Raw genomic sequence first — 24,807 nt, 5'->3', positions numbered from 1 at the left:
CCAGTGCCTTTTTATTTCTTTTCTACTTTTATGCCACGCATTCAATTGCTATGGAGATTGTGGGGCCAATCTGCCTGCTCTTGCCCCGCTGAACTTACTCGATTTAGTTTATAGGTGATTCACTTGACTGCGGGACCACTTTCTTATGGATATTGCTTAACCCAAAAACTGAAAAGAGTAGAAGTCGTAGTCGTAACGCGAATGTGAGCCATAAACGTATCTTAAAATACCATGAAAACAAGAATGTAATTTACGTAAGTTCGATGCATTAGTACCTGAATAAACCTCCAGTCCATACAAGATATTCGGCATGAGTAGGGCCTGAGCTAGTCTGTGTCGTACATCAATCGGTAGAATAACATCAATACTATATAACTTCCTTAGAGTCAGATTCAATTTTGAGCAGACAGAGGAAATATGACCCGTGAAACTCAGCCCGGAATCAATCCCAAATCCTAAACAGGAAACGGAAGTGGAACAAGGTACAACAGAATTCTGTCCCATAATACTTGCAGAGTGATCGCGCGCCCCATGAAACAAAACACAATTAGTTTTCCGCACATTTAAGCATATATTATTCTCGGAACACCACGCAGAAATACGCCCAATATCGTCAAGTTCCCGAATGCAATTACCCAAAGAAGAATCCGAAGAATTATATAATTGGATGTCATCCGCATAGATCCCAAGCTCAGAAAAATGAACACATTCGCAAATGTCATTGACATATAACATAAAAAGCAACGGACCTAGAATGGAACCTTGCAGGACACCATAGTGTATTGCACGAGTCCCAGATGATCGACCGTTAGATATGACAAACTGCGATCGATCCGACAAGAAAGAACGAATTAACATACATTAATAGTGCGAAAAACGGAACAGAGAGAAAAGCTTATTTAAGAGAATAGTGTGGTCAACAGAATTAAACGCCTTACTTAGATCTAATATTACAAGTATACCCGGATTCCTACGGTCTAAAGATCGTCTTATATTGTCCGTGACATGAATCATTAAAGAAGTTGTGCTATGGTGGCTCCTAAAGCCAGATTGGCAGCTGTCCACCAAGGAATGCGATTCAAGATATGCACACATCTGATCCTTAAGAATTATCTCAAACGCCTTAGACAAAGCAGGTAGGACACAAATCGGTCTAAAGTCTGAGCATTCCTTGCCAGAAGTACCCTTTTTTCGTAGAGGAAATACCTTAGCCAGCTTCCAATTCGCAGGGACTATTCCAGTCATAATAATCGTATTGAAAAAATGTAGAAGATGTCGGGAAATAAATGGATAAATCAACACAAATGGATAAATCCTAAACACAAATAAATGTTTTAGGGTAGGTCATAGCACTTAAGTACCTCTAACTCACACATTTACAAATAGCTCAATCTAAGTTAATATATATAGTTAAAAGTGATTACTAACCCTCTTACGTTTGTACAACAAACCATCTGTTTCTCGCTTGAGAGACCAGCAATAAATTGACAGCATTCTTATGTGGCTCTTTCCATCAAAACGCATTTCCATTTGAAAAATTTCTTGGTGAAATCTTTCTCCCTGCTCGTCACTGAATTGACCAAGGTTTTCGGGAAAAAATCTAAATGTCCATGCAGAAAATGAATTTTTATGGACATTCGACATCCCATTTCAGCATAAGACTCAAGAAATTCATTTACCACTTCAACATAGTTAGGACTTTTTTTGTTTCCCAAAAAGTTTTGACATAAGGAAATAAAACGATTCCATGTTCTGTTTTCTATCTCGTTAAGCTTCTCAGAAAAAATTTCATCAAGCATAATTTTTCGTATTTGCGGTCCAATAAAAATACCTAAAAACAACAATAACATCAAGTTAATATAACAGTATCTAAGAAAAAAGTGTTAAGTACCAAAACAGATTTTAAATACAAAAAAGCGTCGCCTTCTACATCCAGCCGCTTTACAAACTGTTTCATATAGCCCAACTTAAGGTGCATTGGCGGTAGAATGATTTTATCTGATTGCACAAGAGGAATATTCTTAACGTTTTTCTGGCCTATTTTAAAAGATGTCCTTGCAGGCCAGTTTTTACGCCTGTATTGGTCATCGCTGCGACTCGCAGATATAGCAAGGGTACTTAGTATTACCTCCTTGCATTCCAAACAATATTGTCAGATCTTTTAAATCTGCAACAATTTGCCACTGATATTTTCTATAATTTATTAAATACAATATTTTTTCCATTGTAGCATATGACTCCTTCATTTTTGTAGCGTAAGCTATCGGCACTGATTCGTTTCTTCGTTTCTATTGTGCAATAACACTGCCTTAAGGCCTTCAAAATATGTTAGTTGATTGTAAATTAAAAAGAATCATTAATACCTACTTTTACACGATCCGTCCAAAAACCACCTCCAATTCGCTTCATATTGGTGATTAAGGTAAAAAACAACTCTTCTATATTTATGATAACATTGATTTGTAAATTTTTGGTAAATTTGGTAAATAGTTTGTTACCATCTAGAATAATCTACAAGCTTCTCGTAATTCGTCCGGCAGATGTCGCACAAATTAATCTGATTATGAGTAAAACTATTCCCTTATTACTTCGGTAATAAGAGAGGGTAATAAAACGATGCGATTCGTTCTAAGTTGAGATATCATCTACCCTTTATTATTCAAATTTGGTTATAATATACTTCTTATTGCTATTGCCAAGTGCATTACGTTAACATTTTTCTTATTGCTATTACAAAGTGCATTACGTTAACAATATTTTACCAAAAACAAAGCTGGTCTTTAATTGGGTCATGTGAATGACAGAAGCTTGAGTTGCAATTATAGGTTCAATGAACCAGAATTAGAAAATGGAAAAAGGTAAGTGAGAAAAGGTGTTTTGCAATTGGAAAAAGATTGGATTGCAGTTTAGGATTGCAAAATGAACAAAAAGGTAGGTGTGAGAAAGTTTGAATTGAAAAAAAGATTGGTTTGCAGTTTAAGATTGCAAAATGAACAAAATGGTAGGTGTGAGAAAGTTTGTTGTGCAATTAACATAAAAAGGTAATTTTGCATTGGCAAAATTACTTGTAAACTCAACTTGTGTTGTAATTCCATTACAGCTAAATGATTTCAATTTTAGCTGTCATAACACCCCCATCGTTAGATTGAGGCTCCGACGAAATAATATATTTTTGCTTTGTTTTTGATATGAAAGTTACACATATAATTAAAATTGATAAAATGATTATTGTATGTATGCTTAGATTTATTGTTTTTATTTGATTCGATTTATTTATTATTTCTTCCATGTTCTCTTCGTACTCTAATTGTTTCATATATAAAGATTCTATATTCAAATCTTTCACAGTTTCGTTTGAAGGTTCCTTATTCTAGTTACAAAATTGTTCAAAATTAATTTGTCATGTATTCTTATATATACGTTTTCATAGGTTTTATCGGTTGTGTTAATTTGACAATTTTCGAATTCTATGTAAAAGTTTCCTTTAATATTCTTTTCTTTATTGTTACAATTATGTGTAAAGTTTTGATAATAATTCTTAAATACTAAATAGCCGGGGAAAACTTCCACTATCTCTGGCTCTTGTAATTTCTTCATTGGACATTCTGCCTCTTTAGATTTTAAAAGATTTGTTAGACACTGATCATCAATTTTTTCAAGATTTTTCCGTAACCCGTCTTTAACGTTTATTCTAAATACATTATTGTCTATATCAGTAAGCACTTCCTGTTCCTTCAGAAAGATGGACTTATTTTGAGAATTTGGAAGAGGTTCAAATAAAATTTTTGACATTGGTATTTCTGCATATATTGGTATTCTCAGTATTATGAAAAGTGTTTGTGCTTGAAAAGCTACAGTTATCTTGATATTCGTGTAACTATCTAAGTCGGGAATTAAGTCCAGTTCAGTCTTGGTCAATATGTCTGTCGGGATTATTCCTAGTTTGCTAGAAAAAATTATGTTGCCGATATCGTTAATATGGCTTTGAAATATTGAGATGTCATTGTTTATCTGATATACTTGTGTCATATATGTTATTTCGTCTTCTATTGTTGATAGTCTTTTTTGTATTGTGTTCCTGAATCTATTTAGGTATGTTTCTATTTGGTACTGTTGATTATTTATGTGGTTTGTTATGTTCCTAATCTGTCGAGACATTGTCATGCTAATGTGAGTTGACCCATTTATACTATTTGATATATGTGTTTGATTACTATGAAGAAATTCTATACTTTTTTCTATTTGTTCCTTGTCGTCATTGTCCATAGTCCCTGCTATTATTTTAAGTCCTTTTCCAAATATGTTAATCAGTCCGCGTTTTGATTTAAAGTGAGGTTTCAAAGAGTCGACTTTTGCTTTTAGTAATTCAAAATTCTTATACATTGTATTCAATAAAGGTTTTGTGTCCAATTTGGTTCCACTTAACATCTTTATGTTTCCTGAAATAAGGTTTAAGGTTTGATCGTACTCCGTTAAGTTTATGATATGTACTACTTTACAGTAATGTTCTATGGGTCTAAAAATGCCTGTTTTAATAGGTAAGAATCCGTTATTGTTGTTCAGGTCGTGGATATGCAGTTTTTGAGCCATAATGGTTGTAAGTAATGTCAAGGTCAATAATCGGTCCATTGTCTGAAAATAAAAAAAGAATTATTTGGTTGCAGTAACAGTGGGATTGTCTCTATCTTGGTATTTCTTCTTTGGTCTAACATGTGTCTTATAATATTTGTGTCCGGTTGTTTTACTTTCTATGTGTTCTTCGTCCAATTTTAATGTGTCTATTTTTCTATATTTACGGTGATTTTTTCCTCCTCTAATTTCTCTTATGAAATTCATTCCTTCTTCTAGTTCTACGTCTTTCCGATTTTCATTTAGTTTTTTGATATATTCTTCTTTCTTCAAAGCTATTTTATCATGAATTTCCTTGTATCTACTCTCATGTATTTTTCCCGAAATAAAGTCGATAGGTTTTACACCTGTCGTACTATGAATTGTGTTATTATAGAATCCAATGATTCTATTTATCTTGTCTTCTATGTCTTCGTCCTTGTTCCGTTCATCATGTCTTAGGAGTCTTAAATGTTCGTTTATGGTATTGTGAAGTCTTTCAATGTCAGAATTTGACATTGACATGCTATTGGAGGTATAGTGAATGTCTATGTCTTCGTCGTTCAGGAATTGTCGCATAGGTATGGCTTTAAAACCTAGTTCATTGTCTACGACTATTTTTTTTATTTTTCCGTAAGTGTTTATATATTGGAGAAGTTTAGTCTTGAATTCAGTCCATGTCCTTCCGATTATTTTATATGCTACTGCAAATTTCGAAAATTTATCTATTATTGTCATAAAGAGGGACTTAGATAAGCTATAGAAAACGTCTACGTGTATTATTTCTTTTGGATTATTTGGTGTTTCTGTAACTTTAAATGGAATTTTTGGAGGTCTTCTGTCATATTTTTCGAGTGTACATATTTCACAGTTATTGATAAATTGGGTTATTCTTATTTTAAGTTTAGGATTATATATTTGTGTCTTTAGTTCTTCAAATACTGCTTGTATACCTCGATGGTTTTTATCTAAATGCTCCTTTTCTATAATCTCGGTTAACATGAGTTCATCTTCTATGTCTTCTAATTTCTTAAAACATCTTATGATTCTGAAATTCTTATTTTCTAAAAAGAATTCGAAGTACGTATTCTGAAATATATCATAAAATTCATCGTCGATCATAATTGCGTTTATATGGTCTGGGTCAAAATAGGTCTTTAATAACATGATTATATATTCTTTGTCGAGCGACTTTATTCTAATGGTTTTCCTATTATTCTTGAAAATTGTTTCCTTTTTTATTTGTGCAGAACCCGATGATATCTTATTTATTATAATTTGATTTTTAAACATATTGATAGGCGAACTGCTTTCTCTTATTATTGATTCTTGGATATCCACTAGGTTTATATTTACTTGTTCCCACTCAATTCTTGACAGTGCGTCGGCATTGCTATTTTTGGTACCTTTCTTGTACTTAATTTCATAATCAAACTCTGATAGTCTTAGCCTCCATCTAACGAGTTTAGAATTTGGTTCTTTGATCGAAAATAACCATGTCAATGGTCTATGATCTGTTTCTATTAAGAATTTACGTCCAAAAAGATATGGTCTAAAATATTTAGTGGCCCAAATTATAGCCAAAAGTTCTTTTTCAATCGTACTATAATTGATTTCATGTTCGTTAAGTGTTCGACTACCATAACAGATAGGATGATCGTCTTGAGAGAGTATCGCTCCTAATGCGTAATTGCTGGCGTCCGTTGTGAGAGTGAATTTTTTTGAAAAGTCTGGATAAGCTAAGATGGGATCATTAGTAAGTAATTTCTTAAAGGTTTGGAAACTATGTTGATATCTTTGATCACAGGGGTCAATCTTTGCATCCTTCTTTAAGAAGGTAGTCATTGGTTTAGCAATTAATGAATAGTCTTTAATAAATTTCCTATAATATCCGGTAAGTCCAAGAAATTGTTTTATCTGTTTTGGGGTTTTAGGCAAAGGGAAATTCGTAACGCATTCAATCTTTTTTGGGTTAGGTTTAATTCCATCTTGGGTAACAATATGTCCTAAAAATTCTGTCTCTCTTTTGAAAAATTCGGATTTATCTAGTTGTACTTTTAAGTTAACTTCTTCTAACCGTTTGAAACCGTTTTGGTACGATCCAGATCGGTGCAGAGTATGGGGATGTGCTATGACGTATGATTCCATTGTCAAGCATTTCTTGAATTTGGTTTTGTACCTCATCCTTATGGATATAGGGATAGCGGTACGATTTGGAATAGATTGGGATGTCGGTCGTAGTGTTTATTTTATGTTTTATTGCATTAGTAAATGTTAAATTTGAGTCAGGATGGTAGAAAATTCCTTCAAAACGTTTTATTATCCTTTTTACTGTCGATTTTTCTTCGCAGTTCATATGGGTCATACGAATTTGTTCTAATACTGGGTCTGTCTGTTGAAATTCTTCATCTACGATACAAAAGTTTTCAACGTTTACTATTGTCAGGTCTTTCTTATCCAAATGTACAACCTTTAAGTGGTCCTTTGAATTTTCTAGTTCAACCTTAAAATTTTGTATGTTATATATTCCTTCTTGAAGAATGAGATCTCCTTCAGTGTTACGTTGTTCTTTAAGATGAACGAGACCTTTTTCGTGTGCAACGACGAATTGGACACCATTTATTCTGGCATATAAAAGTGGTATTTTTACATTGTTAATAACTAAAATGTTGTCTGCGTAATTTACGATAGCTTTAAACCGCTTTAGTACATCGTTTCCTATTATTCCGTCGTAAAAGTCATGAAATTTGCATTCAATTAAATTAAAGTATTCGTTTTCAACTCCTAAAGGTGGGTATTAAGTTCGAGTTTAGCCGCTAAAATCGTCATTTTTTCACGATTACTTTTCTTTAATAATCCATTTTAAGGAATGCAAACTTTGTGAAAATTTGCTTTGGGATATTCCCCATCAAGTTATAATTAAATCTGCAACAAATATGTATAATTTTATGGCTTTTATTACTGATTTAGTTTTCACTTTAGTGAAATTTAGCGGCTAAACTCGAACTTAATACTCACCTTAACTCTGAAAACAATGGTACTTTATATATTGTAGTAGATTGTACGTTATTTTGGAGGGTCTTAAGTGTCACTGGTCCGGTATTTATCTTCTATTTCGGGTTACACAATCCGGGGTTTACTAATGAATGTGTAGCTCCGGTGTCTATAATAAATTTTAAGTTATTTTTTACTACTATATGGGGTAGTTCACCTTTGAGGCCTGAAAATGAAAATTTTGTAGGTTGGTTTCCGTGGTGGGTCTAGAACTGGATGCTGTTTGTTGATACGATTCTTGTTGGGTCTGATCATGGTATGTTGTATTGTAGTTGCATATCCCATTTTCCTGGGTTTGAGGGTTTGTTCCATCATCATATTGTGTCTGTCCTTCCGGAGGGGAATGTGTCTGAACCATATTTATGTCCATTGGTTCTATCGGTGGTTGCCTGTTTCCGTGGTGAAAAGATCGGCTATTCTGGTTGTTTGGATGAATAGGGTTATTTCCGGTGTGTCTATTGGGTTGGTAATGATTGTCTTTCTGTTGATAATTTGCAGCTTGAAAATTCCTATTGTTTTGGTGTTGACTGGGTCCTGGTCTATGATTATTTCCTTGATAATTTCGATTATACTGATATGTGGTGTTATTAGGGGGCTTCTTTTCGTTATTTTGGGGTACGTTTTTATTTTCCTGTCCTTGCCTGTATTGGGTCTGTTTAGGGGTAGAATTGAATATGCCACTTGCTGAAGTGTGATATGCATATCCGGATTGAAATAATATTTCCATCGCGGTTTCTAATGAGTCTGGGTCTCTACATGTTATGATTGTCCTCATCGGTTCTGGTAATTTTTCTCTAAATATGTTAAGTGCTGTTTTCATATTATTTTTGGCACATTCATTTGTCGCTTCGCTTGGTCCTAATAATGTAATTGTCTTGTTGTTGACGCTTCTAAGTCGTGTCTTTATGTCATTGTAGAATTCTACGCTATTAGTCCTGAATGAAACACTTTTTAGTTTGTCAAACAGTTCTTCTAAACTTTGTCTTTCGCCAAAGTTATTCATAAGTATTGTCTTAATGTCATGCCAAGATTGCGCCTGGTAATTTATTTCTATAATTTCCCTAGCTTTTCCTTTCAGTTTACTCTTTATTATATCAGAAAACAAATATTGAGATGGTTCGTCATAACGCCTAAGAAGAGGGTGGATTCTTTCTATCAGATTAATAAACGTCTGTAAGTCCCTGTAATCTCCGTTGAAATCTGGGAGTTTTCCCAAATATTTCACGGGATCTATAGTAACAGATAATGGGGTCTGATTGTCGTCAGGCATTTCTTAAAAAGTCTGGGTCTTTGAATGGTAACAAAAAGAATATACTTTCGATCCTTTGCGATGTCGAATGGTCGGTTAGTCTTGTTTGTAAAAATACGGATGGCAAAAGAAAACAAAATTTTACAATTTTTTTTTTTTTAATTCCTTTATTTTCTTTATGAAGGGCGGAGAACGCAAAAAAAAAGATGATCGAATTCCTCTTATTTTCAGAACAAGTTGAGTGATTAACAAATCTTTATTATTTTTTTTTTACAAATAAAAACAGATCTTCCGTTAAGTTTTTTTTCTCTTTACTAATTCGATAAAAAAAACAATGGAGAACGATATTATGTGTGTGTGTTTTTTTTCGCAGTATACAAATATTTATATATATATATATATATATATATATATATATATATATATATATATATATATATATATATATATATATATATATATATATATATATATATATATATATATATATATATATATATATATATATATATATATATATATATATATATATATATATATATATATATATATATATATATATATATATATATATATACGTATTAAATTTTTCTTTTCTTAGTAATATTTTGTAATAAAAAAAAAATTATACAACAATCTTAGGTTGTTTCTTTACTTATTTTTCTTTTGTCGCAGTGCACATACAAATATATATATATATATATATATATATATATATATATATATATATAGTGCTAGATAAAATATATAAACTATCTTACTCAGCTTTCCTTTCTTCCTCGTCAGCTACTAGCTTTTTCTCCTCAAATCCTGTTACTACTGCTGTTGATTGATGGTTGGTTGGTCCTATGATGTCGTATACTTCGTCACTTTCGCTTATCGAAATGGTGTTGATTATTGGTTGTTGTTTTCCTTTTTTCCACAATACATTTTTTTTGTGTAAATATAAATTTTTCGATGTAAAATTTGTTTCACTGTCTTTTAATGTCTATTGTTAATTTTTCACCATATTTTCTATTTTGTTAAAAAAAAAATTTCCAAATAGGGTTTTTTGTTTATTGTCTAGTATTGTTGCTATTTCTTTATTTGTTTTTTTTTTTCACGGTATTTTCCTTTTTTAGTAAAAGTTTTTTTTTCGGGATTCTTAATTTTTTTTTCACGATATAGTCCTCATTTACTTTTTTTTTTTTTTAATAGTTACTGTTTCTTAATTTTTTTTTTGTTTTTTTTTTTTTCGAAAGTGTTAATTTTTTTCTTTTTTTTTAATACATTTTTCAAGATGCAATTTTTTTCACACTTTTTCCCAATATAGGTTATCACTTTTTTTTAAGTCTATTTTGTTTCAATAGTTCTTGGAACTATATTTTTCCCGCGTTCGATTCTCTTAAAGGACATTAAAATGCCCAGGCATTAATCTTTTAATGCCTCGAGAATCCTACCGACTGCGCCAGTAAAACTATTCCCTTATTAAGGTAGGTACTATGTTCGGTTTCCGCAGCGAAATCCCATACAAAACCAAAAATGCGAAAAACTACCGAAATATTTTTTCGTTTGTGATACTTTGTTTTTTTCGAGTTGAAAAAGTGACATAAAGCACATAGTCCCTAATTAGGTCATGTTAAATCCTTCCATATGTTGAGATTAGTTAGTTTGAAAACATGGCGCCATTTGTAATGCGAATTAAGAAATAATTTATTTATTCAAATGATTTGTGTTAAATTATAATGCAAAAGGGGTTCGCGTTGTTATTTAAAATTGTTATACGATCGATTGACGAAATAAATATAACATGGAGTGGTATTTTCGTAATAAACTAGCAACCACCATCTAGCCGCCCCCTACTACATGATTGAATAGAAATAATGTATATAACACGAAATTTATAGAAAAATGTTAACAAATAAAGCTCTATTTAGCGAAGTTCATTTTACAATCGTTTCTTTTTACTGGGCATCGGGATAATAAACACAATTTATGCTGTCATTTCATGGTAAATATAAAGGAGGCAGTGCTATTGATGATGCAGTACTATGGTTGCAACGAATGGAATCACAAGAATAATTTTCTATGTTCCAAAAATAAAATTATTTGTTCTGAACAAAGTTTTACCAAAAATAAATGGTAAATGTTTATGCCACATAAATAAAAAGTTATACCCTATACAGGGTTTTATAATTTAGTGCATACGTTTGCAATACCCAGAAGGAGACGAGATAGACATGGTGTCTTTGGCAAAAATGCTCAGGGTGGGTTCCTGAGTCGATATAGCCATGTCCGTCTGTGAACACATTTTTGTAATCAATGCCTAGGTCGCAATTTAAGCCCAATCGACTTCAAATTTGACACAATTATGTGTTTTGGATCAGAATAGAACCCTATTGATTTTGGAAGAAATCGGTTTAGAGTTAGATATAGCTCCCATATATATATCGTTCGCCCGATATGTACTTATATGGGGCCAGAAGCCAAAGTTTTACCCCAATTTGGTTGAAATTTTGCACTAGAAGAACAATTAGTAGTATAGTCTAGTGTGCCAAATTTTATTGAAATCGGTTCAGATTTGGATATAGCTCCCATATATATCATTCTTCCGATATGCACTTATATGGGCCCAGACGCCTGAGATTTACCCTGATTTGGATGAAATTTTGCACTAGGATTACAATTAGCAGTAAAGTCAAGTGTGCTAAATTTTATTGAAATCGATTCAGATTTAAGTCCCGATTTGGACCTATATGATCACAGAAGCCATAGTTTTAGCGCAATTTGCTTAAAATTTTGCACTAGGAAAACAATTAGTTCAGATTTGGATATAGCTCCCATATATATCTTTCGCCCGATTTAGACTCATATGACCAAAGAGGCCAAGTTTTTACTCGAATTTTGTTGAAATTTTGTACAAGGAGTAGAATTAGCTTTGTTGCTCTGCGTGCCAAATTTGGTTGAAATCGGTTCAAATTTAGATATAGCTCCCATATATATTTTTTCTGATTTCGAGAAAAATGATCAAAATACATTGTAAAATCGTCACTGTTAGTCGAAAACATGTAAAAATGACTCGAATTGAACTTTATTTCTAATAAATATCGGCGTTAACCGATTTAACCGACTTAAATTTGAAGTCAAAAAATGTCTAAGAAGTCTTAAATATATTGTCGGTTCAGATTTAAAAGTATGTATATGGGAACATAAACCTTTATATATATCACCCAATAAATTTGGAGGATTTCAGATGGTATCGAAAATGTAGATCACAAAGTGGTGCATTTATAGTCGGCCCGCCCGACTTTAGACTTTTCTAACTTGTTTTTATTTAAATACCAAAATAATTTTCATGTATTGCACTCATGCTTGCAATCATTTTGGACTGATGTTGATCAGTGCGATAGGCTGGAATGAATCGATTTAATTTAATTGTTGCTTTTAAATTTCACTGAGCGACATTCATTGTCCATATATCTTGCATTTTATCAATTCAATTTTATTACGTGACTGAGATATTCTCTGGTATAGAACTCTAACATCCCTTTGTGACGAATTATAATTCGGGAACAGTGACTTTGGCTTAGGAACTACCCTTGAACGTGAGTTATGGGCTTAAGTTTATTGAATTTGAATATGAACTTTACATTATACACTATACTTTCGTTTGACAAAAAATAATAAGGAAATAACAATATCGTACGACGAAGAAAAAATATATATGTGAGAAAAAAACTAGATGAAAATTTATTGGGTATGGAGTGGTGGTATTAAGTATGAGAAATGGTATGGTTTGTATTTCCATGATGGCTGCATAAAAACCTTTCAAAGAGTTGTACAGACAGCCACCACATGTATGAGTTTTTGGGTAAATCAACATGACCTTTTACTTTAACATGGATTTTCGATGTATTGAAGCGGTATTGTTCTTTGCGTGCATGATAGGGAAATTCATTTCAAGTTCAAGTCCTAAACCTCCAATTTTCTCAATGGCATCATAAGCATTATCGGGCAAACCACCATTACAAGCTGAATCTGTTGTATCACAATCTAATAATTCCTGCTCGGAATATTGTTCCAGTTTATCAGTCCTGACATCATGCAAATCTTCGACATTGCCGGTAACACTAAAAGCCCAGCAAGAGCCACATTGACCTTTTCTCTCCAATCGAATTCTTTGGGCAATTCAATGTCTGGAATTTCAGTTTAAGGGGTTAAAGCAGCATTACCCTCATCTCGTTGCCATATGCCGGTACGTTGTTTATATTCGGTACTGGTCAAATCAGCAAATTCAGCGATACCATATTTGGCACTACCACGCTCATTTGCATTCAAATCCTGTATGATTTTTAAATTTTGCTTGAAAATTCTCACACGCATTTGTCTTTCCATGGTGGTGTGATAACGACGATTTTAAGATATTCAACTTTATTCAAACTATGATGATTTTGTTCCTTATGTGTCTTCTTTTCGGCATATTCCAATGAACGAGTAGAGTTTTTCACCAATTGTTTTGTTGCTGAATTAAGTTTGTTGCTGAACGGATTGTCAATTGCTTCAGATGTAAAAGTTTGCATAACAAATTGACGGAATCCATTTGGATTATTATTGTCCAGTGCTTTGTGAGATTTGGTTCAAAACAATTCAAAAACTGGTAGAAAAACACTTCAAAAAAATTATTATGAACGCGTGTATGTAAACAATCAGCTGCTGCGTATGTATACGTAAAAATATTATGACGTTTGGCGATGTTGTCAATTAAATTGCTGAGAAATAAACGCAGAATAGTTCCAAAATAGCTGTTTTCTTCGTTCGAAATCTATTGTCAACACTCTCATTTTTCAACGCGAAAGAATGGTTAAGTGAAGTTTTTTTCGTGCCAACAAACATAGTACCTACCTTTACTTCGGTAATAAGAGAGGGTAATAAAACGATGCGATTCGTTCTAAGTTGATATATCATCTACCCTTTATTATTCAAATTTGGTTATAATATACTTCTTATTGCTATTGCCAAGTGCATTACGTTAACATTTTTCTTATTGCTATTACAAAGTGCATTACGTTAACAATATTTTACCAAAAACAAAGCTGGTCTTTAATTGGGTCATGTGAATGACAGAAGCTTGAGTTGCAATTATAGGTTCAATGAACCAGAATTAGAAAATGGAAAAAGGTAAGTGAGAAAAGGTGTTTTGCAATTGGAAAAAGATTGGATTGCAGTTTAGGATTGCAAAATGAACAAAAAGGTAGGTGTGAGAAAGTTTGAATTGAAAAAAAGATTGGTTTGCAGTTTAAGATTGCAAAATGAACAAAATGGTAGGTGTGAGAAAGTTTGTTGTGCAATTAGCAGAAAAAGGTAATTTTGCATTGGCAAAATTACTTGTAAACTCAACTTGTGTTGCAATTCCATTACAGCTAAATGATTTCAATTTTAGCTGTCATAACAATTATGCTCATAGTCTCGCCTGTAACCATCTAGAAAAATCTACAAGCAGCTCGTAACTCATCTGGTAGATATCGCATATATTCATCTGCTTATGCTCATAGTCTTGCCTACAACCATAAAGCATCTCGTAATTCATCTAGCAGATGGTTATGCTCATATTACTACAACAATAACAATAGGCTATGAAAATAACAAAACAAAAGGTGTTACTTTACAATGAGCGACTAAAGGTCGCTTTTCGAGTTGAAATTTTCATGGTTACTTTATTAAAACATTTCAATATAATGCTTAGTACTAAGTTCGTTCCTGCGAAAACCGAATATCTTCATCTATAGGCCGGTACTCTGTTCGGTTTTCGCGTTGAAACTCCACACAAAACCAAAAAATGTGAAAAATTTGCGAAAGTTTTTCCATTTGTGATACTTTGTTTTTTCGTGTTGAAAAACTGACGTTTATAGCACGGCGCCATTTGCAATGTGAATTAAGAAATAATTTATTTATTAAAAACTATTTGTGCGGGTTTATAAATCAAACACGGACAATATTTTTGTTCCGAAACTATACAAAGGATCAAAGGAATAGCAGATCAATTGCCCAAGGAAAAATAAAATGTTATTTGTAAAAACAAGCAACAACCACCAACTTAATCCAATATCGCTTCCTGTAAAATAGCGCTCCAAACTACCTAAAAAAACGCCGCTTTCTATGTGCGAAATAATGGTTTCCATAAAAATTTTTCGCAAGAAAGAACATAGTACCGGCCTTATCTCCGTAAATAGGGTCTCAAACCCAGGGATGTTAACTTATTTATGCGAAATAATATGCCTGCCTATTTTTTCATCCGAAAAATCCTGGGTTGTATAAATATTTGTTGGAAAATGCTCAAAACAAAGATTTCGCATTTATTCAGCGCTAAAGGCCGGTACTCTGTTCGGTTTTCGCGTTGAAACTCCATACAAAACCAAAAAAATGCGAAAAATTTGCGAAATTTTTTCCATTTGTTATACTTTGTTTTTTCGTGTTGAAAAACTGACGTTTATAGCACGGCGCCATTTGCAATGTGAATTAAGAAATAATTTATTTATTAAAAACTATTTGTGCGGGTTTATAAATCAAACACGGACCATATTTTTGTTCCGAAACTATACAAAGGATCAAAGGAATAGCAGATCAATTGCCCAAGGAAAAATAAAATGTTATTTTGTAAAAACAAGCAACAACCACCAACTTAATCCAATATCGCTCCCTGTAAAATAGCGCTCCAAGCTACCTAAAAAAAACGCCGCTTTCTATGTGCGAAATAATGGTTTCCATAAAAAAATTTCGCAAGAATGAACATAGTACCGGCCTTAACGTTTTTTATATGGAGTGTTCATGTCAAAAATGAACGTAGAACCCTATTAATGAAATCCCAATTATCGTTGTAAAAATCCCCAAGAATATCTCAATTATCGATAAGATACTTGAATAACTTTTATTTAAAATGTCAAAATAATATTCGCCGCAACCAAAGTCCCATCAGAATTCAAACTTCCGCTAAAAGCAAGTGACCCTCGGTCTAATTCGTTGTAAAACCTTATACTGGTAAGACCTGATAACCAGAAATAAATCCGACCTTATCATCAAAATCCTAATCCAACTGTTTTTCCTCACTCCTTTTATTTCCATATGTTCATTGGGAACATATATTGAATAAATTCTTGCGTAGACGATTAAGTTGTTTTGGAGAGTGACATTTTTGTTCTCTAGAAGATTCACCCTTGGCTTCTTCTCCCCCTTCTGGCCATACTACAGTCCCGTAGACGCAAACATTAGTGGTCCTGTTCGAACCTGATACCTGCCTATACGTTGGAGGAGATAGCAGCATTAGTTTCAATTCTGCGAGTTCCAGTCTACCATTCCGAGGAGAAAACAGGTTGGTTTTACTTTGTTTTATATGTTCTGGTTATTTGAGTGTTAGAGAGTGAGCATACAAAAAATATTAAAGCACATACTAGCGGATTAAAAATTAAGAAGTGGAAACACGTGGTATAATTAAATCAAAAGTCCTAAAATCGCCGATAAAAAAAAGGAAAATTACACAATACTTGATATTTCCAAGAATATTTTCCCTGTTATACTTTTGAAAATATAATACAGAACTGCGGATATATAAAAAAAATGAGAATTAATAAAGTACAAGTGGAAAACTTAACTTGAGGAGAACAAGAAGAAAAAAATAGAGCCCAGAAAATAATACGATTGTCAAAAAGTTGAAAGAAAAAAAAAAAAAATATATATATATATATATATATATATATATATATATATATATATATATATATATATATATATATATATATATATATATATATATATATATATATATATATATATATATATATATATATATATATATATATATATATATATATATATATATATATATATATATATATATATATATATATATATATATATATATATATATATATATATATATATATATATATATATATATATATATATATATATATATATATATATATATATATATAAATGCGGGGTGAGTTGGAGCTGATTGTTGAATATTTCCAGTTTGATAAAAAGAGAATATCCACGCTAATCCAAGTTAAGTTATTGGACAGGCCTCTCTTCAGTGTGCCCCCGATTCCTTCCACAATATGACATTACATGCACAGTAGCCCATGCGAATAATGCCAAACATTGCGCTCTGTGATATTTTATTTTACAGCTAGTGGATGATTTCTTTTAATTTTCAGCAGTTTATATACACAAATTTACATTCATATATACATATTTGCATTCTTCATATACCTAACTTCAACCTAATCTATTACCTCTTACATTACCCCCCATCTTCCATTTTATTTTACTAATTACATGCCATATCCCCACACTCCACGTCCACCTTATGTTGCTCATAGTTTTGTGACCAATCCCTCACAATATTGTTTGTCGATCTCTCTTAAATTTCGTTTCCATATCGCATTATTCCCCCTTGAGTATCTCCTTTCTCTTAAATTACACTCTCTTTAGATTTTTTTGCTAGTTGACTGAAGTAATCATTCAGTGAGGGGAGTCGAAGTCCAAATTGTACCATTGGGGTACCTTTCGAACTCCACTTGATCGCCCGGTTTTTTATTTGGATGATTACCATTTCTTTTTAATTGCATTATACCTCATTCACATTGTACTTAAAAAATCCACTTGTCCCAGATTTGGAATGTCATTTTCCTTATGAAAATATATATTAAATCTACTTTTAGTAGATTTTGAGTCAAATTTCCTACCCATTCTCATTATAAATTCCTTATTTATTTCTATCACAAGTAGCATTTTACTACCTCCTATTAATGTTCACTGCATTCCGTAGCCAACCCCAAGAATGTATTCAATGTACGTTTTAGCATTCCTATTTTGAAATTAAGTCCCAATGATATGGAATATCATCACTACCATCTGATCTCACTGTGATTGTACTGTAGGAAAGGTCTCTCTTTCTCCTAGTTTGTCATCAGTTCCAGACACCAATACATTCAGAACTACTTTTATTATAATTTTTTTTTCTTGTCTGTGTCTAACATTTCAGGGTCATCGAACTCGAGCCATACGACTCGTCGAACAGCTATTCCGTGACGTCATTGGAAATTAAGTTAATTTTTTGAGATACATTTAGCATATACTGCTGATGATAGAAATACGGGTGATATTTCATGCCAACTGGTAGATCGAGTTTACTTGAAATTTCGTTAGCGAAACCTATTTGTCATTTATATTGCAAGTAAAGACTACGAAGGAGGACGGGGAAAATAAATTCCATTATTAATTACCACCACTGGCTGATTTTTCTAAATACAATTATTCATTTCTTGAGTTTGAGTTGGCAAACGGAACTGTATGCCCAGTTGCGGCATTTTTAATTATTGTGGGTACTCCCTTTATGAGGTTTTCGAATTTTGATCATATCGATAATTGGATTGACGATCTAAGGAATTTTAGATACGATTACGCAGTTTATTATTTTTAATAATACATAGGCGTGAGACGCTGGTATATTTTCCCTCTGCGTTCATTACTCTTTCCGTTACCTGTTTCCAACGAAATATCCTCATATCTGAATCCTATTGGATCCTTATTGAATTATATTTGCATATTATACGTTGAGTTTTGTTTGACCACCTGGGGAATAGAACTTGTCCACACGATGTCACTGGATAGATATATACGCCTTTCTGATAGGTTAGCCGAATTTGAGGCTAGCCTCAGTGACAAAAAGAACCCTCTGACATCTTCGTATGTCATTGAGACCTATCAGGAGGAAGTCAAAGTTATTTGGACTGACATAAGGTCTGCCTATTACCAGTGCCTGCAGGAATTAGTGGAGGAAGAATCTGTGAAAGAGGGGGGTGAAAAGAGGGATGACCAAGAGGGCTCCGAAATCGACATGGTGAAATCAAAATTTAAGAGTGTATTCGCCACTTATTGTCGATGTACTGAGAAATTGGGTCTTTTACTCCATAAAATATCCATTACTCACCCGTCGAATACTCCTAGCCAATCTCAGGGCTTCAGGTGAGCCCAATGAGATTGTTCGGAAACTTCCTGACTGATCAGAATTTCTGTGTGGCATGGAGAAATCTTTGTTTACGTTACGAAAACAAACGTGTCCTTATTAATTCACAGCTAAAGGCACTTTTCAACATCCTTCCTCTGCAGACCGAATCCGCAGCGTCCCTGAAGTCCTTACAAAGGGATATCAACGCTTGCATATCTATGCTAAGACTGTATGATATCGACGTTGAAAGTTGGGGACCTATATTTATATACATTTGTTCCACCCGCCTACCAGATGTTACCCTTACTCTATGGGAACATACCTTGGAAGATAGGGCTGTCATTCCTGAGTGGTCTTCTTTAGATTCCTTCCTTACAAATCGACACAGAACACTTGAATCTGTGTCGGAGATTCGAAAAAAGGACACAAGTACATCCGCATCCAATCCTGGTGGAAGGGTCAATTCTAAACCGTCGTCTAGGAATGTCAAGGTTATGTCCGAATGAGGAACACTATCTTCGGAAATGTCAGAAATTTCTTAGCATGAGTGTAAATCAAAGGTTGGCTGAGGTCAAGAAATTAAACCTTTGCCTCAACTGCTTCTCCAAAGTACATTCTTCAAAGAACTGTACAAGTAAATATTCATGCTTGACATGTCACAAACGGCATAACACATTGCTCCATAGGGAGCAATTGCCAACGACTGTCAAGACAAATGCATACTCCATTTCTGTTGGTCAGTCATCTCTGAATACTATTCCGCCCCACTTACCTAATATACCGTCCACGAGCTCTGGCGGGGCCATCGTGCAGACGTGTTTCGCCAGTCATTCCAATGGTGTCCTTTTGGGAACGGCTCTAGTGAAAATACATCGTAATGGTTTGAAGTATGTCGCTAGGGCATTGGTCGATTCAGGCTCTCAAGGCACTTTCATTTCCGAGAGACTGTTCAGTAGTCTCAAATTGCCTTTTCGACGAACGAATGCAACTATTTCTGGTCTGAATGAGACAATTTCAGCTGCGGTTCAAAAGGAATGCAGCTTCTCGTTAAGTTCGTTGGTCCAAGATGACTTTGAAATTTCCACGTCCGCTTTGGTTGTCCCACACCTATCAGGAAACCTTCCATCAACCACATTTAATCCAGATTTGCTCTCGGATATCTCAAAAGTTCCTCTAGCCGACCCTCGATTCTACGAGAGCTCCAAAATTGAACTCCTAATAGGAGGTGACCTATTCCCATTAATAATGCTTTCGGGGGTTGAAAGGCATATCTGCGGATCGTTGCTGGCGCAGGAGACCGTTTTTGGCTGGATCCTAACGGGACCAATCCCAGCCGATTCCAATTTTTCTTCTCCGAAAGTTGTATCCTATTATTGTGAAATTTCTTTAGATAAAGAAATTTCACGCTTTTGGGAGGTGGAAGACCTTCCACGGAAGACATTTTTTTTCTCCTTCAGACCAATTTTGCGAGAATTTATACGTTTCTACGACTGCTCGAAACGGAGATGGCCGATATGTTGTTCACCTTCCTTTCAGGGAAGATTTTTTGGAGAATATGAGTAAATGAATACCAAGCAGGTTTCAGAGCAAACTACTCTACGGTCGACAATATATATAATCTAGCCGCTATAGTCAATGTTAAATTTGCTGAAAACAAAAAAGTGTACGCCTTCTTTGTAGATTTTAAGGCGGCTTTTGATAAAGTACCAAGAAGGAGGATGATCTATAAGATGAATTTAATAGGAATATCGACAAAAATCTCAACACTGATTGAAAATATATATATCCACACAACTAGCAAAGTGTGGCATGGTACTGAGCTATCTGAGACGTTTGAGACAAAATCTGGGTTGAAGCAGGGATGTATATTATCTCCTCTCCTCTTTATACTATATTTAAATGATTTACATGATATATTAGAGGGTGGGCTCAATGTTGACGGTGAAAATATTAGGCTTTTAATGTATGCAGATGACCTGGTCCTGCTTGCTGATGATGTAGTCATTATGCAGAAAATGATTAAAAAATTAGAACATTATTGTGATTTTTGGGGAATGGAAGTTAATATGAGTAAATCGGAAATACTGATATTTAGAAAAGGCGGAAAATTATCTAAACATGAAAAATGGAGCTACAAAGGTGATGAAATCAAAATAGTAAATGAGTACTGCTATTTAGGAATGACAATGACACCCAAATTGAGCTTTTGCAAACATGTTGAGATAAGAAATAATTCTGCAAAGCTTGGGATTAATGCTACATGGAAAGAGTTCCTTAATAAAAGTGGGATATCATTAAATGCAAAGTGGAAACTATTCCAAGCAGTAAGCAGATCTGTTCAATCTTATGGAGCACAGGTTTGGGGATATGAACAATTTGATACCGTGGATAAACTTCAAAGGTATTTCATTAAAAGAATTCTGAAACTCCCAGATTTTACACCAACATACGCTATTAACTTGGAAACCAATGCAGAAGATTGCCACTTCTACAGCTTAGAGCTCCACATGAACTACGTGTTTAAAACTCTATTCAGAATGCATCGTGAAAGATTGCCACATAAATTATCCATGCAGATACTGGTAAAGAATATATTCTGGTCAAAAGCCATGAACAAACTTGGTGCAGAATTTAGGGTGAATTTTTGTGCAAATATTGATGAGGAGGAGTGGAAAATCAGAGGATCAAATCTGATTGGATATTTGAAACAAAAAGCCAAAGAGGAATCAATGGTAGAAGCAAGAAATAGTACATCTAGGTTCTGTAAATACCTTGATTATTCAAAAGGAATAACCTATATTCATGATTTACATGATCAAAAAACTATCAACACAATTTTCAAAGTGAGATGTGATATGTTGGGACTAAAATCAAACAGCTTCCAGCAGCTACCTGACAGAAAATGCTCAATGTGCAACACAGATGAATCCGAAGACTTATACCATTTCATGGCTTCATGCCCTATTTTAAGAGAGTTCAGACTCAGATACCTCGATCGACCTAATTTGACTAGACCGGAGTTAATACAAATTTTGAATGGAGAAATAGAAGGAAGTTGGATTAGACTGAATTTGTACGTGAATGAAGCTCTAAAATATAGAAAATTTTTAAATCAAGAATACTATTAATAAAGCCCATACGTACTATTTCTTAAATTACAAACTAATACACACAAGTTTACTAATGTATAAATTACGAACAATAATACAATTTTGCGGCAAAATGACTGACGGCAATATGCCATTGTCATAAATAATCTTTAATTTATTATTTTAATATAACTTGCTAAATTGAAATTGTAATAGTTTTATGAATGAATTAAAAAAAATAATAATAAAATACTACTACTACTACTACTAAAAAAAAATATGAGTCTTGGCCAATCGAGAAACAGTGCTATGGCACAGTTTATTCGGAATGAGGCTCGTCTTCTGCGAGATCCATCATTTAAGTCCGAATACGATAGTGTCCTGGAGGAATATAAAATATTACATCATATGTCCGAAGTTTCACCTCCAAGGGATTTTAATAAGCCACCACATTATTATCTACCCCACCATGCCGTTGTGCGACCTGAAAGCACTACGACAAGGGTTAGGGTAGTATTTAATGCCTCTTCACCCTCATCGGATGGTAGAAGCTTGAATGATATTTTATATACCGGTCCAGTGCTCCAAAAGGATCTTGTTGTCCTTATACTCAAATGGAGATTTTTTCGTTATGTCTTCAATGGAGACATAACAAAAATGTACCGCCAGATATTGGTAAATCCTAGGCATAGATCTTTTCAACGGATTCTCTACCGCCATGATCCTAAAGGGACAATAAAAGATTTTGAACTCGACACAGTAACCTTTGGGGTCAATTGTGCACATTATCTGGCCATTCGGACCATCATCCAGTTGGCCGACGATGTCCAGAATGTTTTTCCATTGGCATCCGAGATACTGAGAGATTCAATGTATGTGGATGACGCTCTCGCTGGTGCCCATACCATTTCTGCTGCTATTGAGAGCAGAAATCAGCTTATTGAAGCTCTAGGACATAGACCAAGGAAGGTATAGACATCTCAAGTGAATTCACAGCGCTGTAGTTTGTCTGCACACCGTAGATGGCTCTTTTTCGTCTGCAATTGAGTGATTCTTTAATTTGGCTTTAATTTGTTTTATTTCCTTTGTTCTCTCGTTGAAACACCAAATATTGTGAAAGTTTATAAAATACTGTTCACCCACATCTTTTTTGTAATGCAAATTGACTGATTTGTACGGTAATTCTCGTTTTCCAAAAAGAAATTGAGTCACTTGACTGCGCAATTGAGTGGAATGACTGCGCACTGCAAATAAACAAAACCATGGTGAATTATTAAGGTATGTCTCTATATTTTCTTGGTCTATGCTCTAGGATCTGCGGGATTTTCCCTGAAGAAGTGGACATCCAACTCCAAAGAAATTCTCTCCGGTCTTCCGAAAGATCATCTTTTATTTGAAGACTTCTTGGAATTTGATGATCGCAGTACCGCTAAAACTTTAGGTGTTCGTTGGAATGCGTCATCCGACTCGTTTTACTTTTCCGTATCTCCTATTCCTGACGAAGGTATTTATACTAAGAGAAAGGTACTGTCGCAAATAGCCAAACTTTTCGATCCCGCTGGCTGGCTGGCTTCTTCCATTGTGATTGCAAAAATGATTATGCAATCCATTTGGATCGAGGGCACCAATTGGGATGAGACAATTTCCTCTCAATCTCTATCCAATTGGCTAAAGTTTCAGGATTTATATCCGTCCATTAATTCCATAGTTGTGCCACGTTGGGTGGGCTACACTCCATGTTGTGACGTCCAGTTTCATGGATTTTGTGACGCCTCAGAGAAGGCATATGCAGCAGCCCTTTATGTCCGAATAAAGGGAGAAACTTCCACATCTGTCCACTTGGTTTGCTGCAAAACTAAAATTGCACCTCTAAAAACTCTATCAATCCCAAGGTTAGAGCTCTGTGTCGCAACATTACTAGCGGAGATGATAGACAGTACAATTCCACAATTGAAAATCCCTAATTACTCGATAATTTGCTGGACTGACTCCACTATTGTACTGTCGTGGCTAGCCAAGCCTCCTTGCTTCTGGTCCACATTTGTTGCAAACAGAGTGTCCAAAATTATTCAGGTAGTTAATCCGTCGAATTGGTTCCATATTAGATCGGAATGTAATCCAGCGGACTTGGCTAGTCGTGGAGTCTATCCTAATGATCTTCAGGAAAATCAGTTATGGTGGCATGGACCACCATGGCTTGCTGATCCGGATTACACTTGTCCTAGGTTTCACGACACGTCACATGAATTCATTGAAATCGAGAAAAAGAATATTAAAGTTAATTTTTCCTACTACTGCGACTTTGATGATATCTTAGACAGATTTTCCTCCCTTCCTAGAGATCTTCGGGTAATAGCATATGTGTATAGATTCTTCTATAATACGCATCCGAAGTACCGGTCCAGCTTTTCTCGAAAGTCAACTAGTATTTCATCGTCGGAAATATTAATGATTCAAAGGAATCTTTTCGTAGTGACACAAAAAGCGTATTTTCCAAAGGAATATTTGGCCCTTTCTGCGAGAAAACAGATAGCAACATCCAGCCCAATCTTAAGTCTGAATCCATTCCTAGATGAGGAAGGTACTATGAGAATTTGTGGGAGGCTTGTTTCGTCGCCGGCCCTATCATACAATGAGAAGCATCCCGTGATACTTCCCTATAATTGCCAACTATCTCGATTGCTAGTAAAGTTTACACATGAAATTTCCATTCACGGTGGAAACCAACTTGTCCTCCACAATTCTGGATAATAAAAGTGAAGAATTTAATCAAAGGAACGATAAATAAATGTAAAATTTGTGTTCTATATAGACAGAGG

The 24,807-nt window shown here is 34.1% G+C and overlaps 1 protein-coding gene and 1 pseudogene across 1 annotated transcript; one reads left to right on the top strand and one right to left on the bottom strand.

The window, feature by feature from the left end:
* Positions 1 to 12,470: 12,470 nt before the first annotated feature.
* On the bottom strand, positions 12,471 to 13,743 carry LOC142223290 (cathepsin F-like; annotated as a pseudogene).
* An 8,524-nt stretch (positions 13,744 to 22,267) lies between these two features.
* On the top strand, positions 22,268 to 24,739 carry LOC142224775 (uncharacterized). Its single transcript, XM_075294561.1, has 2 exons — positions 22,268 to 22,883; positions 23,301 to 24,739. Exons 1-2 carry the CDS (start codon positions 22,268 to 22,270, stop codon positions 24,737 to 24,739), a joined length of 2,055 nt encoding a protein of 684 aa, XP_075150676.1.
* Positions 24,740 to 24,807: the final 68 nt, after the last annotated feature.

Source organism: Haematobia irritans, chromosome 2 (assembly GCF_050003625.1).
Source record: "Haematobia irritans isolate KBUSLIRL chromosome 2, ASM5000362v1, whole genome shotgun sequence".
Taxonomy (NCBI): domain Eukaryota; kingdom Metazoa; phylum Arthropoda; class Insecta; order Diptera; family Muscidae; genus Haematobia; species Haematobia irritans.
Note: the sequence above shows the minus strand (reverse complement) of the source record. Positions and strands in the feature narration are given on the sequence as shown.

Coding starts and splice junctions, on each gene's coding strand:
- LOC142224775 (XM_075294561.1), top strand. CDS start 22,268: ATGAGTCTTGGCCAATCGAGAAACAGTGCTATGGCACAGTTTATTCGG. Junction 22,884..23,300: donor TGTGGATGACGCTCTCGCTG/GTGCCCATACCA, acceptor TCTATGCTCTAG/GATCTGCGGGATTTTCCCTG.